Source organism: Aquila chrysaetos, chromosome 3, assembly GCF_900496995.4.
Source record: "Aquila chrysaetos chrysaetos chromosome 3, bAquChr1.4, whole genome shotgun sequence".
Taxonomy (NCBI): domain Eukaryota; kingdom Metazoa; phylum Chordata; class Aves; order Accipitriformes; family Accipitridae; genus Aquila; species Aquila chrysaetos.
Window position 1 is genome coordinate 60,138,883 of NC_044006.1, and position 17,647 is coordinate 60,156,529.

The 17,647-nt window shown below is 39.9% G+C and overlaps 1 protein-coding gene across 2 annotated transcripts in view; it reads left to right on the forward strand.

Moving 5' to 3' along the window:
• Positions 1 to 17,647, forward strand: part of GPR158 (G protein-coupled receptor 158) — a 211,747-nt gene that overhangs the window by 94,652 nt on the left and 99,448 nt on the right. For both annotated transcript variants that reach the window (XM_030009953.2, XM_030009954.2), the window contains exon 4: positions 6,001 to 6,218. In XM_030009953.2, the coding sequence (XP_029865813.1) occupies positions 6,001 to 6,218 (218 nt within the window). The remainder of the gene's footprint in view (positions 1 to 6,000; positions 6,219 to 17,647) is intronic.

A 17,647-nucleotide genomic window follows, 5' to 3' on the forward strand; every position in this document is an offset into this window, starting at 1 on the left:
ACCAAATGCCACAGAACACACAAAAATAATGTGGCTAGAGATCATAACAGCATTGATCATTAAGGATGAGATTCATATATCTCATATCAGCTGTCTAAAATCTATATGCTTGGTATGTATTAGTCACCTAGGTTTCAACTGCATTCAGCATCAACAGCGTGGCTCCCCTGGTGCGTAATTCTGCAGCTTTACAAAGGCAGAATTTGTCTTTAGATGGGAAAAGTAACTCTTCAGGCAAATAACCTTTTTTCTCCATTTACTATAGAAGCTATAGCTAACTATATATCTACCTTAGGTTGGATATTTAGATTCTGAATTGCTAACAGAGTGAAATCTGTCTCATGAAAGTGTTTGCATATGCTGATATTTTAGGGTGTGTAATTAAATGTTCTGGGACCACTTTGATTTGAGCACGTGTTACTGTGAGCTAACATAAACATGACTTTTGAAACAGTCAGTAATAAAGAACTGCTTTAATTTATCCAATCTGCCAAGCTCTGTAGGTGATTTGAAAAAGTGAACAGTGAGACAGCTAGTGTGAGACTGGAAATGACTGTGAAGTAAGGGGAGAAAAACCAGTGGTTCAAGGGAACTTAGCCCAGTCACCCAGCTGCATTCTGTAAAAAGAAAAAAGGAAAAGATGACATGGTTAAAACGGCTGTAATATGCATTTGGAGGTTCAAAATGATGCCAATACAGGAATTCTAGACACGAATCCTGCAAGCAGTTTTAACAGAAACTGTCTGACCTGAAGATCTCTTTGTGGAAATAGGTTGGTGAAGTTTAGTGATAAAAGAGATGAAACCAAGTAAAATGTTACTCGTTTAGAAAGTATTCCTAGTGGAGGAAAATAAAGAGGCGGGAAAGATTTGCAGGTCTCAAGATGAGATGTAAGTAAGCAGATAGTTAGATAGAAAAAATGACCAGTTTTGTACTTGTGTGGATTGAAAAATTGGATCAAGTGTGTTGTGTCTTGAAATGGGAGCATTTCTCAATGATACTGGGATTCTGCACCACAGCAAAATATGGTTAACTACAGTTGCAGATTGTGCCTCAAGTGTCAGAGTTTTAAGCGGGGGCAAGGTTCTGCTTTAGGTCCAGATGAAAGTTTTGGTTTGAGTCTGAAAGATAGCTGCATAAAATGGCTTTGCAGGGATGTTGGACACTCTACATGGTTTGCTGGTGGGAAGGCTTAAAAGGTTGCTTATCTGCCTCCTCTGCAAACTCAGCTGGGGCCCTGAATGCCAAGATGGAATTTTGCATAAACAGTGTCCTCTGTAGGAAAGATTCTGCAAATTGGTTGCTTTTCTGACTTAAAGCAGCGTGATGTTGCTGCTCCCAGGGGGGTTGCACATGTTGCAAGTTCCCAAAGTGTGTGGGGGTCAGGAGCACAGCTGAAAATTAGGCTGTTCTCTTACTGCATAGGAAGCCAGGTAGAAGAGCATTTCCCTCCCAAGGCTGAGTTTGTTCTTAAGAACTGTCAGTACCAAAATATGTAAAACCTTTCTATTTTTTCTGCATTAGTTAATGAGGACCCTGGGTACTAGTGGGGCACAGTTATTGCCATATTTCCAGAGTCTCTTTTGAGGGTGGAAATTGATTTTAGAAGAAAATGTATTTCATGTATGCAAGTTGCATTAACCTGTAAGTGCTTGAGTACATGATTATGCACTTTCTCCTAATGGCTCATTTTTAGGTAGCACTATTGGTATAGGTAGAATAGACTAACTGCTGACTACATACATTTTAACATTTTTGTAACACCGTTCTCCAAAGCACTTGCGTTCTCTGCCTCACGGGGTAATCAGGTTTGCATTGGAAGGTCCTTAGTAGAACAGCAGTGCTTTGTTCAACCTGAAAGTTCATTCTTTAGCAATGCATCATCCATATATTGCAGAGATTCTGCTCAGCTCTTGCTGTTCGGATGTGGAAGCTGCCCTGTGCAAAAAGGTGCTTGCACCAGAAGTGGCTCTTTTGTCTGGATATGGGACTTTACTGTCTCTAACGGTGCTATGATCACATAAAAAGTCCCAAGAAGGGTTTCCACTTCAACGAGAATTCCCATTTTTTACACCTGCCCTTGCCTTTGGTTCTTCAACAGAACTCGCATGTGCAGATCTTTGCGCGTATGAAGGCTGTCACTGACTTCAGTGATCCATTTCTGGGGTGAGGATTATGACCATGGCTGATTACCAGGTTTTGATGCTGGCAGGGCCAGTTACATTCACACACACTGAGTTACTGCAGCATCTCTGATGCTACTGGTGGTGTTTCTAATTCACTCTATTATAGAGCAGGAGCAGAATCAGTCATTTGTTCTGCTCAGCACTCAGCATGCACGGTGCTTTCTGTGTTTATCTGCTGAGTTTTGACTGGGGTCTGGGATGATTTTGTTTGGGGTGGTAGCAATCCCTGCCCTGGCACTTAGCAGTCTGTGGTGCCATTCTTACGTTGCAGAAAGATCTCAGCTGGCAACGTCACAGCTGCTGAGGCACCCCTTGCATAGCAAAGTCTGCTTAGGAGAACCAAAGCTGGCGAAGAGTTACCCTCAGGAGACCATTTCAAAAACAGATGGGCTGATCAGACGGAAAAATAAGACTAGGTTAGAAGAGAGAAGAACTAGGAAAAGAATATAGTAGAGGGGACGCAGCTGAAGCATTTAAGCTTTTTGTTTTATTTTTCCAGTACTCAAGCATTTTCCTTATTGTACTTCATATTAGTTTCTGTCCCTGTTCCTGCTTTCCACCAATTCTTTGTTCTTTTCTCCTTCCATTTTATCCTTTTTTTTGTTACTGCATTTTATTTACTTTTTCTTTTCTTTTTTCCTTGAGGATGGTACTTTTTTACACCTTCCTTATCCTCAGTTCGAACTCCTGGAGCACAGTCTTTCAGTGTTTGCTTCGATCTCATTTGTGTCAGTGCTAAAACCGTGGCTGCCTTACATGGAGCAGAATTGGCTTCTTGTCCATCTACTTTACCAGTGTCTAAAATTTATTGCCATCTTTTGGGGAGGAAAAACTGATTTTCTTCACTGGAGGAGGCATATGTAATCCAAAAGAGCTGCTGAGATAGGAGAAGGCATGGCACAGTGAAATGTCTAGTGGTCTGTAAGAGGCAGTAACTTCATGCTTGGCTTGGACTGCCTATGGTTTGAGCTGACGTTACATTGACTTTGGTGAGGGGACAGGGCCAGACATAAAGGGCAGAAATGTTCAACTATGCAGTGGGCAGCAGTGCCCTGAGACATATAGTCAGGGCAAGGGTGTGGGTGGACAAACAAGCTCCTAGTCAGTGGTAAATACAATGATCAGTTCTTTCCCAAGAACTTCTTTTAGAGGGTCTGAAAAATGTTCTTTCTTTTTGGCAAGGAGGAAAAAAAAAATATGGGGATTACTAATAACTCTTTATCATATTGTGTAAAATCTCAAGTAGGTCCAATTTTTTAGATCTTTCTTATATTAGCTATAATGAAGAATCATCTCGAAGTCAAAAGATATTCACCAGATAATCAGTCATAGCTGGCAGTGCAGGAGATGCATATCGATGATCTTCCTTTGTATACAGCAGACAGCATGACACCAGACACATCTAAGCAAAGGCTTGCTGTTGTGTTATGAAATCATATCCTTGGGATATTTACTCCAACATGCAACTGTTTATTGGCTGTTATCCCTGTAGTATGTGATGAGCATACACATGAAGAAACTTCTGTGTATGACTCAGATAAGAAAATGCTTGATAAAATGGATTATAATGTACTTGCAGCAACTTGCAAGGTTGAGTATTTCAGAAATAAAGTAAGAATATCAAGTTTAGGACAATGCAAAATTATCAAGGCATATTCACATAATATTTGCGACTTAAGTAATCTCATAACTTTAGGTTTTAAATGATATTTTTTCAGTGGTTAAGTTTTTACACTGAAAATAGTTTATTTAGTTACCACAATAAAAACATATTAACAAATGGCTCATGTGTGGCTCAGAAACGTGAGGTTTTAAAGAGATTAAATAGTCTTTTTGGAGATGGGCTAGTTGAAGGATGACTCTTTACAGAAATGATAAAGGAACAGGTGTGTGGTGGAAAAGCAGGTTGACATGAGTGCACACGTTGAGGAAACGAAGTGGAAGACTTGGACAGTAGGTAGTGCACTCTTGATTTGGGTATGGAGATGGGAGGTGGGAGACTGTGACTTCTCTCTCTGGCAGGACAGTGAGGGTCCATTGCTCTAGCTGTAATTTAGAAAACAGAGATATAATGTTAGGTATGGAGAAGGCTGTTTCTGGCAAAGCTCTTGGAGTGATAATGGGCTGAGGTCCATGGGTGTTTGCTCTGAAAAGAAGTTCCAGTCCTAGGTTATCTTCAGGATTAGTGTTCCTTAGAGGTTCTCCACCTTCTTGGGATGCCCAGGCATGGTTATTTTCCATCTCCATTCCTGCCTCCCACAGACTGGGTCAGAAAGACACAAGATCTCTTCTTGCTGTCTGCTTGTATCTAAGAAAATCTGGCTACCAGCATGAGTCAGCACTACTCTGCTATATTCAGGTTTCCAACATCTTTGTTTAGAATAAAGCCCCAAAGAGAAATCCACAGTCTTCATGAGAAATACCAGCCTGTTCTTTGCTCACTGCGGGATGCGGGAGTGAAGCATCCTACACTGAGGACGAGAAGCACAGGATTGCTGGAACTGCTTGCCAAGTAAACAGACTTGGATATACAGCTTCTTTGTCCCTTTCCCAGGCTTTGCCTCTCAGCAGATGTGTGCTCATGCGCATTTGTACATAGATTTGAGAAAGCAAGAAATAATTACCCTTGTAAATAACCTTCTGCTTCAAATGTTTCAAGCTAAAAGTCTGAAGACAGTTTCATAAGCCAATATGCATGTGCAACATCAGTGGAATAGGCTGTCTCTTAAGTTAAGACTAAACAGTGCATGATTTACTACTTTCACTGACAGAGGAGTATTTTGATCAAAGATATTAGAGCAATTCTCTAGTCTTGTAAAAAGTGAGAGAAGTTATCGCACATTTTAACACACCATTGATACACCATTGATTTGGCTTCAGCCACATTTTCTTGTTATATTAGTATATACAACATAATATATTAACATTTAATAAACATATTATATATGTTTATTAAACATATATTAAACATTTCAGCAACTTCAATTTTCCTTCTTATTTAACAGTATTCTTTTTTGCCCCCTTTTTCTTTCACCTTTTTATTCCATTAATTGCCTGTAGGGTAAGCAGTGTTACAGGGCGTTATGGGCAAGTGTTAATGGATAAGAAAAAGTAGGAATCCCCCTGTAGTGGGTTCACTTTGATGGATGAGATGTCAGCTCAAGAATCATTGGTTTTTGTGGACAAAATATTAACTCGCCAATAGGTTTTCCTGGTTTCTTGGTGTGCTTCTGTGAACAATGGAAAATTATACTTAGTGTAAGTGCACTGGTTTTGCTTTGGGGACAGAGTAGTGCAATCATGCAACAGCATGCTGAACAAATGTTAATTAAGAAGGGGTTTATCTAATTTGAAGCTAATTAATTCACTAGATAGCATCTTTATGAAATTGAGGAATAATCTGAAATAGGATCAGAGCTTGTACTGTGAACATTAAGTAGTTAATGAGTCTGTTCATGTGTCTGTGTAAAATCCTTTCCTTATTCCCAAATCTTTGAGGTAATTTTTTTCCCCGTTCAGAATTCTCCTTCAAAGAATTTACCGTGCAGATTTAGCCCACTTTAAATACAATGGGAAAGCATTTGGCATTTAATAAGCTCACTTTCCCTCATGTCTAAATTGGTCTGCATTTTCTGAATGTGACAAAGGAGGGTGAAATGAGAAAAGCAACCCTGGCAAGAGATTTTGTAACTTAATGAGAGAGGCCAACAGGGAGGAAAAGGGAGTCAGCAGAGGACTGTTTTGCTCCTGTATGGATGAACTGCCCACCCTATACAACTAAAGGTGTCTCCCCTTACCCTTCTGATACTTTCAGGAAAGGATGCAGAAAATCGCTTTTCTGGCGGTGAATTGTCAGAGGAAGTCTACACCTGCCTACCCTGCAGGGAAGGATGTTCTTACTGTACAGATGATACTCCCTGCTATGCACAGGAGGACAAGTATTTACGGCTGGCTATCATCTCATTCCAAACGCTCTGTATGCTGCTGGACTTCATAAGCATGCTGGTAGTCTACCATTTTCGCAAGGCAAAGGTAAGCGGATGTGTTTTACTCTGATATTCCTGCCCATTGTGTGGTACAGACTCATTTATGTTAGGTGTATAGCTTCTCATTTTGACAGTCGAGTACTCGGGTAAGGAGCTCAACTCAAGGAGAGGATGGGATTTCCAAACCAGAATGCTTTGCTTTAGGTGTGGACGTACCTAAATTGTTTATGTAGTTTTTGAAAAAAACGCTGAGCAGTTTGTGTCTCCCAATGAAATCTCCTTACATTTATAGATGGTCAGCAAAAATCAAGGAAACCTATTATGTTAGAAGTAATTTTGGAAAATCTGGCCAATTGTGGAGGTATCTAAGGAGGCATGTGGGTATTTATAGTCTCGGAATCTTGAAAGTTTCTGTTTCACCACTGCTGGGAAAGATGTTTGGTTTCAATATATTTACGAGACTAGCTGGAAAATAATTATATCAAAGAAAAATCTTTCCAAATAATTCTAGTTCCTAGAGAGTTTAAACTTGATTCTATGGTTAAAGATTTTTTTTCTCTAAGTATGAATATATTAAGGAGTGTCTGTAAATTGCTGATGCAGGCTACGGATATGTTTTGTGTACTAACCTAATGAACTTTCTGCTTTTACCTCACTCAAAATCTTTTAACATGTAAGAACTTGTGGAATCTCACTGTTGCCTCAGTAAACACAGGATATTCTCTGAAACTTCCAATTTACTAAAAATAATGAATTGAAGCTGGCACATATTCACTACTTACATTTGGGAGACGTAGGTGTGCACACAGTATGCTACATTGTTGAAATTAATAGCTTCATCCACTTTCCATAACTAGATAAGCATTTCCATTTTGGTTTTTGGAACACTTGATCCCACAGTCTTCCTAATCCTACAGTGTCTGTGTTACAAATGCATGGCTCATTTTGAAAGACTTTAATATCCTGGCAGGAAATCACAGAACAAGCAGTAACATTCTTTTTTTTTCTCTTCTGTTTCTGACAGAGTATTTGTATTTAATGATATTGCATAAAATGATTCAAATTACAGACTTAATCATATTTATGAAGTTTTTCATTATGGAAGAAGTCTGTTGTAGGCATCTGTTTAGTTGCTTAACAGTAACTTAGCAGAAGAACTTTATTCCAATTTTGTGAGGTTTTAGTCTGCATGGTAATGTTACTCGCTTTTAAAGTCATAGACAACATTATGAAAGAAGCATTCCTTGTGAGTAAAAACTTTACTCTCTAGACCTACAAAGTGAACAGAGTAGATTATCTCATATGCAGCTGTTGCAAATTTGGCTTGATTGTTTTTTTCCACATTGAAATACCAATTGTTTTATAGGAAATTTCCATATTTTCTCATAAATAGTTTGAGATCAGAGGTGTGTAAAATTGCATACACTCTTGCACTTGCACACTTACATATGTTCTGATATACGTATCCACTACAGTAAAAAAAAGATAGATCTTTATTAAACATACTACAGAAATCCTGTATTTCACAAAACCTGCTAGTAATGAAAGGTGCATTTTTACTTTTGTGATGATTAGTCATTTCTCCAAAGTAGGCTATGAGTAAAGAACCAGATGGGATCTGAATATTTAATACCAAAGCAATACCAAAGAGGCATATACATATCTTTTCTTGTTTCTAAAAAACTTTTCACTCTTTATGAAAAAGTTTGAGCTCATTTTTTTCCGGATTGCCTCTTACCATTAGACATCATGACATCTGAAGGAGTGAGATCCAGACATAAACCAAAACATTCTTTTTTCTGGAAAGAAAAGTGATGCCTTTGGTACATTGCATTTCATTCAGTTGGACAGAGATGTATTCAATTATAATTTTCCTACCTTAGAAGAGTTGACTTTGCTCTAAACGTATCTCTCACAAGGAAAAGGTGAGGAAAAATGAGACAGAAAAGTAATATGGTGATTAACAACCCTTTCCTGTATGATCAATGTTTTCAAGGAGTAGAAACTGATAAATAGATGTTCCATTGCTTTTCATGTCATTCAGCTGAGTTTTTTCTTGGATTCCTTTTATGTTCTTTATCTTCTTGGTACAGCATGATTTTAAAAAGAAAAAGATCTTGTGTGAATACCATGAAATGAGAAGCTGTATGAAGGGCAAACATACTGAGAACAATGGGTATTTACGTAAGAAAACTGCTGGTTACATTGGATAATGACAGAAGTTTGGAGTGAAGGAAGAAAACTAGTTACTGACTGTGTACTCTCCTCCAAGGGGGGAAAGTCATGAAAATAAAAGAACAGATATTGAAATATATTCAGAATATCTGCATTTTGAGAATTTCCAACTGTTAGTGAAACAAACCTCAATTAGATTAGTATATCTGTCTATGATTAAAGTTACCATGTTAAACTGCTCATTTCTGTTGTGCTGGGTGGGTGTCAGAGAAGAGCATTTTTTGGATTCTCTCCCACGTATGACACTACAATATTCAAATAGTTAGAAAAAGTCATTTTTAATTTAGCATTTTAACAGAAAGAATTGTACTGCTACCATATCAAGGAACAATCTTCAAAGTCTTTAAAAGAGCAAAAGGTGGGGGTTAAGAATAAAAAATGCTACATTAAGGCCCCAGTGCTGAAAAGAATGAAGAGTAGATATGTGGCATTTTGGTACAGTTGTTGATCAGTAAAATGAGCTCAGTAAAATGGAAAGACAAATGGGATCAGGTTACCACCCTGGTAAAAGTGACTGTGCAAAACACTACTTAACGCTTGTAGTTCATGGAGGCTCCTGGTAAATACTAACTTCAAAAAGCTAAGGTCCTGAAAACTTAAGGTCTGCCAACAGAAAGCACCTTGGGAAGAAACACCCCTAGCACCTTGACTGTGATATTGTGAGTATAATAATTCAGACAAAGAATGATAAACGTCCATAAAGACCCTTTAGATTGTGATGGAAGTGACAACCTTGGTGTCAAAAAAATCAACATATCACTAAGAGCAGATGCAGATCAGAAGTATTTTAGAGAAGAAGTATCTCAGCTATTCAGATCATAGTGGTTGCACATATTATGACCAAGCAGTACTTATAATGGAAACTGCTGTGGAAGAGTCACTCATCGGCTTAGTTTCATCAACAGTGCAGAATATATGCTAGATCCAAGACAGTTACTAAAAGATCAACCATTGGTAAAAGATCTACTGCTCCACTTCCAAAGAACATAGCAAAGAGAACAGAGATGTTTTCAACAATTACTGCCAAAGTGTTATTGACAGAATGTGACAACACAACTTTCATTTTGACATGATCTTTATTACTGACCTAGGATGTAATAATAATGATCTACAGGGAAACCTGGTAAATATCAACCAAAGTGGTTCCATGAGTGAAAGATCTTGACAAAATAAATGGTAATAAATAGGCAAAGCCTATAGCAAGCCAGATGACTGGCTTCTAAAAGCCAGGCTTCTCTTTAGAGGAACCTTTAGAAGTCTCTGAAGTTTTCAGTCTCTTCTTTTAGAACTTCTAAAGGTTCCTCCAAAGAGTCCTCTTCAGACTTCTGAAAGAACTCCTCTACAAAACTGCTGAATTATTTACTGTGGAGTAAGCTACTGCTTACATTAGTAGCAGTAGAGGAGGAATGGAAAATAGGAAATGTGACATCTGTGTTTGTAAAGACTTCCTGTAATGGTGACAAGAACTAAGATCAGTAGGTCCAGCTTACATGCTTGCAAATTCATAGAAATGGTAATAAAAATTAGAACTACTAGGTCCATGGATAAGTGTGGAAAGTGCTTTTGTGAGAATGTTATGCTGTACAAATGTATTTATAGCTCTGTGAAGGTGGATTATGAGCATGTGGATATGAGAGTACTTTTTCCAAGGTCCACCACCAAAAGCTCTTAAAAATTATGATCTCAAGGGGCTAGGTGAGCTACACTTGTTGTAGGTGACCAAGAGATGACAGAGGAAAGGGCAGTGCAGGAAATACAGTATAAAATCATGTAAGACAGGGAGATGTTGGTATGTGAACAAATATTCATGGTTCCTCTTAAGATATCACTAGATGGTGTTCAAGGGATCTCTCAAGTGGTTAAAAAAAACCAAGTAGGTGTTTTATACAACTTTAGTTGCTTTATGTCACTCATTGGCAAAGAATATCATGGATCCCAAAGTATAAATCAATTCAAATAGAGTTTAGAAGGAATCATGAAGGATATTTCCATTATTGGCTGTTTAAACACAGCGGTTTTGGTGAAATATCTGGTGCAGGAAGTCCATAATTTTTATTGTTGGAAACTGGGAAGATAGAGCAGGAAGGATCACTCTCTGGTGTTCTCCTTTAATAATGAAGCACAGGCTATGACCTGAGGTAGGACACTAGAGTCTGAATCAGAAAGCCATTCTTTTGTTCTCCTGGCAAAGAGTCATTAAGTTAGATTTCATGCCTCTTCTTGAAAGCATTGTAGTTACTCATGTAGACTTGCATGTTCGATAGATGGCAAAACAAAATTCAACTCATTTGTCTGAGACACACTTACTCCAAACTATCACTGGTACCACTGACCAAAATCGTGGCATTGCCAACCTGTAAATGAAACTGCAAATTAGTGACTTCAAGCAGTAGTCAGCATTGGCAAACAGCACAAAATGAAACTGCGGAAAGATACTGTGAGAAAGCTCAGATCGATGCTGAGGAATTCAATTGAGGCTTTGTCAAACACAGGTGAAAGTGACTCAGCTGCCCCAAGATTAGCTCAGCAGCAATGTTATTAAACTGCAAGAGTCATAACTGGAGAAAATCACAGGCAGAAAATGTGGCCCTTTGCCAAGAGAAGGGAGAACTCCAAAATGGTAAGAATTAAAAAAATTAGGAAGAACGTACAAAAGGAGTAGCAGAAGCTAAACCACTAGTGAAAAGCATTGTAGGGAAAGACAGAAAAAGATGACAGATAAAGCAGATGCCACTGCTATAATGGGAAAAGACAAGGCATTTCAGCAGGAGAGTAAATAGATGAAATGTGCCAAACAAAGAAAAAAAGGAAAAAATACTAACAGCTAATACAGAAGGGAAAACAGATGTGCTGATCACTTCAAAGAAATTTTTAACTATTCTAGACAACCCTCATGCCAAGCAGTAGTGAACGCTGAAAACCCTGAGCCTGGCACTAACACAAGCTGCAAGAGGCTGAAAAACTCCTGGGAGATGAAAATGCATGAAATCCCATCAGAAAAGTTGATGGCACCTGACAGCACCAGTTTGACACTGAGGGAGTTGTGCAGTGAAGCCTGGGAAAAAGAGTTTTCCTCAATAGTGGAAACATTGGAGTTTTATTAGACTGCCCTGACAGGGTGATCTTGATCTTGCTGAATACTGCAGCTGGGGAGATGTTGAGGCTTCTGCAGTGTAAGAGAGGTAAAGGGACACGATGCAAAACAAGAAACAGGCTCAACTGAGTCTCTCAGCACTTTGGATGGACTAGATATGTCTCCTAGCAATTGTAGAGGAGTATACAAAGGAATAGGCTCCTCTTAGTCGTTTGGTTTTCAAAAGGCTTTGACAAGGCTATGAGAGGATCTTGCAGAGCAACCTTCAGCTCTACAGAGTCAGATCTTCAGAGCTGCATACAGAGGTGCAAAACATTGTCTAAGTTGAACAACTAAGAAACAAATCAGCTCAAGGTGAACACCAGCAAACATCCTTGTGTGCTGTGGCATTATTATTGATTGGATAATGCAAACATTACTACTAAAAACACATCCAAAAAGTATGAGGCTAAGCTAATAGAATTAGCTGGCTAGGCAATGACAGAAATCACTGATGCTAAAACAAATACTCTAAAAAATGAGAAGCTGAACAGTGATTTTGTAAGAAAAAGCATCAACAAAATAGAAGAACTCATCGATGTGAGTAGTTTTATATGAGCCAATGGAGAGATCAAACAGGGAGTACTGATGAAACTGCAGTACTGATTACATGCTATGTAAGGGTAGCAAAGCTATATGGCACCAGAAAGAAACAGAATGTTTAAATAAATATAAATAAAAAACAGATTTTTTTTTTTTTTATTTCAAAGTTAGCATAGGATTTCAAGGGCTAAATATCTACCACAGCCTTAGAGAGGAAACAAGCTGTGTTGTAAACACTTTCTTATAAAAGTACCGGACAGTGGAAGGACATCACCTGCAAAGAACCTAAAGAGTTCATCAGTTATCAGGCTGCCTTTTCAAATTAATCAGAAAGAAGAGCTGAAAATAACTGACCTTTGCATAGTGGCATACCAACTCAAACATGGAGCTGTCAGGTAGAATACAACTGCTGTGAGGAATCGTAAGTGCTCTTAAGAAATGCTAAGAACCACTACTGGCAAAAAGACCAGAGAAGCTGATCTCAGCCGTAGCATGGAAGAGGCTAATTGCTACTTCAGTGATGAAGGAGGGATGAGAATGTGGGTAGGGGAACTGCAGGCACACGCAGGAGGAAACCTTTGGGGGATCTGGTCTTTCCGTCTTCCTAATGTATCTGTGGCCAGCATCTCTGGGTGTAAATCCAGCACATCAAGGTAAAACTGACAGCAACCAGCACACTTGGAAAAGGTTGTTTTCAGCTCTGAAAAATAATGGAAAAAGTGCTTAGAGGAGAGTCTTCAAAACAGCAGTTTGGAATGATGTTGCCATATGGCATTAACAATAATGAAGGACTGTGATAGAGCCCATTGAAATGAAGGGCTTTGCCCCATTTGAGGCCATTTCCAATCCCAAATATTAGAAATTTATAACTAAACTACCTTTTATTGTACTTGTCTTCCCCCCCCCCTCCATTTATGAACACTCAAGAACTGTTGGAAATACAGAAATACAAATACTTATAATGAGAGGAGAAAAATATATATCTGGAACACTGATCAAGGAAAAAACTCACAGTTAACAAGACCACATGGCTAATTATCAACAAGAATAAATAATTTTACGTCTCTTGAGGGAAATGTGGCAAATAACAACTGACTTTTTATATGGGTTTTACGCTCTCTTGAATACAGATTCCCAGTATTTGGAGTTCAGGGTAGCTAGCTATTCTATGCCACCACTTTCCTATTTTTCCATTTAGTGTAAATACATTTAAGTGTTCTGCTAAATATGATTTCAAAACCGTGGAATTTTAACAATGGAATTTTAAACACTGCGCAAAACTGCACATAGATGGAAAGGCACCATGCAAATTAATGCTGTAGTTCCCCTTTCTAATACTAAGCAATCAAGAATGTCTTTTCTCCCTTACTGCAGCCATGATAGGATGCAGTAATTCAGAGTGAGATAATCACAGGCTATTGATGTGTGATACATCTTTAAATATTAAAGCATGCTGGCTTTGCAAACATACCTTTTTTGCTAATGTAAATCAGCCAATCCTTTCTTTTTTTTTTAACTCTACAGTGGCATCTTGATGGGCTTATGCCTGGATGCCTTTCATCTTTGGTGCACATTCTGCCTTCTTCTCCCTAGACATCAATTTCTGACATTTCAGCTGAAGTGGAAACTTGATAGAGGGAAGAGATCTTGCGCAGATGGAGCAGCTGCCTTTACATGCTGTGCTGGTGGGCATACCTGACAGTTCACTCAGCATACACACATTCTGTGCAGTGCATTATACACCCTTTCTTCATCATGTCCTACAGTGAGAACCTAGTTTCTTGTGATTTCTTAGGGAAGTTTATTGCAGTCTTGAGGTGTGCAGCTTTTTGGCGATGTTGGTTTTTTAGTGGAATTCTCATTTCCTTTATTCATAAAACAGAACTCATAAAATGTCCTTTACCATTTTTCTGCATAGTTAAGATATGCCTTTAGGGATGCTCTACTTTTTTAACTCTCACATAAATAATTGCAGGTGCCATATTGAAAAGATAAGAAGTGCAGAGGCTGTTAGCCTGCGGCAGCAGTTGGGAATCAGAGATGACGTACTGGCTGCTGGAGTTCCCAAAGACAGCAGACCTTGGTAGGCATGGCTGTGACGGTGGTATAGCCCTGTGTTTGCAGGTGTTGTGGCATTTACTTCATAAGCCTGAAGGTTTCACATCTCTATATATTTGCATTCTAATACATGGTTTAGATGAATTAAGTACTTGTGAATAGAAACATAAACCTAGTTCCACTGTAGACACTTTAGGCCTAATGAAAAACTGAAGTGTGAAGAAAATAAAAATCTAGATATAAAATATGTTGGTTGATTTCAGTTAGTCTCATTAACAAGAGATAATGATGTACAGTGTTCACTGGACAGTCTACCCCTAATGTACAAGGTAGGTCTTAAAAATGTCTTTTCATCAGTACTCAACAGTAGCTCTAAGGATTCAAAAGCTACAATCTTCTCTATATAGCTTTATATTAAGCTGTTTGGGGTTTGTGTGGAGGGGGTTTGGTAGCGGGGGAGGGGGCTGCAGGGGTGGCTCCTGTGAGAAGCTGCTAGAAGCTTCCCTGGCTCCAAGTCGGACCCTCCTCTAGCCAAGGCTGAGCCCATCAGCAAAGGTGGTAGCACCTCTGGGAGAACGGATTTAAGAAGGGGAACTGGTAGTGAGTGGGGGGATTGGAATGTGAGAGGAACCCCTCTGCAGATACCGAGGTCAGTGAGGAAGGAGGGGAGGAGGTGCGCCGGAGGAGGGTTTGCCCCTGCAGCCCGTGGTGAGACGGCAGGCTGTCCCCCCCAGCCCATGGAGGGGAGCAGGGGAGCGGAGGCTCCCCAGGGTGGCCATGACTCCATGGGAAAGCCCACGCTGGAGCAGTCTGTGACTGAAGATCGGCCTGCAGAAAGGACCCATGCTGGAGCAGTTCATGAAGGACTGCAGCCCATGGGAAGGACATTCACGTTGGAGAAGTTCGTGGAGGACTGTCTCCTGTGGGAGAGACCCCACGCTGGAGCAGGGGATGGGTGAGGAGTCCTGCCCCTGAGGAGGAAGGAGCGGCAGAGAAAACGTGTGATGAACTGACCGTAACCCCCATTCCCCGTCCCCCTGCGCTGCCGGGGGGATGAGGTAGAGAGAACCGGGAGTGGAGCTGAGCTGGGAAGGAGGGAGGGGTGGGGGGGAGGTGTTCTAAGGTTTGGTTTTACTTCCTAATAAATATCCTTGTTTTGTTTTGATTTGTACTAAATTAAATTGGTTTTGTTTCTTCCCCAAGTTGAGCCTGTCTTTTGCCTGTGACCATAAGTGGGGAGTGAGCCCTCCCTGTCCTTGTCTCGACCCATGAGCTTTTCTTTATATTTTCTCCTAATCCCACCAGGGCTGGGGTGGGGGAGTGAGCAAGCGGCTTCATGGTGCTTTGTTACCAGCTGGGCTTAAGCCACAACATAAGCCAACATTTGTCTCCACAGAGTTGAATTACACAGCACCTTAGGGACCATCTGGAAAACATACATGGTTTATCGGGGAGTGCACTGCCTTCAAAGTGATGTGAATCAGCCGTGGACTATGACACATTTGCGCCACTTTGGCGTTGAGACTGATTCCTGGCCTTTACTTTCTTAACCTTGTGTCGTGGTTTAACCCCAGCCAGCAACTAAGCACCACGCAGCCGCTCACTCACCCCCCCCCCCCCCCACCCAGTGGGATGGGGGAGAAAATCGGGAAAAAGAAGCAAAACCCACGGGTTGAGATAAGAACAGTTTAATAGAACAGAAAAGAAGAAACTAATAATGATAATGATAACACTAATAAAATGACAACAGCAATAATGAAAGGTTTGGAATGTACAAATGATGCGCAGTGCAATTGCTCACCACCCGCCGACCGGCACCCCGCTAGTCCCCTGAGCGGCGATTCCCCGCCCCCACTCCCCAGTTCCTATACTAGATGGGACGTCCCATGGTATGGAATACCCTGTTGGCCAGTTTGGGTCAGGTGCCCTGGCTGTGTCCTGTGCCAACTTCTTGTGCCCCTCCAGCTTTCTCGCTGGCTGGGCATGAGAAGCTGAAAAATCCTTGACATTAGTCTAAACACTACTTAGCAACAACTGAAAACATCAGCGTTATCAACATTCTTCACATACTGAACTCAAAACATAGCACTGTACCAGCTACTAGGAAGACAGTTAACTCTATCCCAGCTGAAACTAGGACACCTTGATGTCTTGCTATTTAAGACCCTGCAGTCTATGAATCATTGTCATCTTCTGTTCCACCAGTACTCCACAAAACTCTACGACATAGACCCCCGAAGTTCAAATTAATGGAGCCGATAGTAGTGCACTTGCAGTGTAGGGTGCTGGCCAAGAAGATAGCTGTCACCATAGAGAAGGCTGTACTAGCCTTGAAGTCGTATGTAAGTTTAACTCTATTACACTATGATTTCACTTTTAAAATAAATGATGTAAAATAAAGGTAATCAAATCCTTGAATTTCAGCATATATTTTCCAACAACAACAACTATTACAGCATAGAATAATTTTTCCAAAGCTGTTTCAGAGCTAGAAATTAAACTGAGCAAACTGCTAAGATTTTTGGTTGTCTGTTACTCTCTATCTTTGATTCTTGCTGAGTCTTGTATTTGTGGCTCTTGTAGGGAATAAGCTTTCCCCACTGATTCTTTGATGCAGTAACTTCAGGACAGTTGCATTTACCTGAAGTTTCATTTGGGTTTGTGAATGGGCATTTACAGATTTGCTGGGAGGGGACTTCCTATCATGTCAGCAGAATAACAGCGACATTATTTATTTATCCTGCTATTTGTCTTGGAGTTGTATGCTTCTGTGAACCTTCCTTGTACAATCAATAGCAATAGAAAAGTCCCTGGTGGCTTGCACAAGGTCTTTGGCATGCCTCCCTTTCCAAGAGCAGACTTCTGTCTGAAGTAGGCCTTTCTTTTTGTTTTAAGGGTCTAAGTGTATAGGCTCAGAAGAACTATTCCAAGTGTGAGCCCAATTTGTGGAGGGACTTTTCAACCAGGAAGGCTTGCAGAATTTCGTAGTGCTTTCATAGTGCAAAATTTCATTTGCTTGATGAGCTCTTTGTCTCTGGGAAAAGCATTTGGCCAAGGTTTGGAGATTGAAATGTGGTTTTTGATGCAGCTGGGATTTGCATTCCAGGGTGCCAGTGTCTGGGCCCCATTTTGACGCCGAAAACCAGTATAACTAAGCAGAAGCACATTTGAAGATGAGAAAATAATTTTTTAAAAAAGTTTCACTCAGAGAAGGAAGAAATAGTTTAAATTAAGAAACTGGGAAAACAAACAATATCAGAAAGAAATGTAGTATGAGAACTTTCAAATATCAGAAATAAAACTGTATTGGAAACCTTTTCCTAGAAAAGTCTTGCATTTTTTACTGAATTTTTTTTTTATTGTAAAAGTTTTATTTAACATTAGCATCCTCAGAGAAACTTTATGTGCTGCTTTTTATGTGGTTTTTTGGCCGTATCATGTGGTGGAAGCTGAACACATCATTCAGACTAAAAAATATGCCTGTTTTTCATTCTTTTCTTCATTTC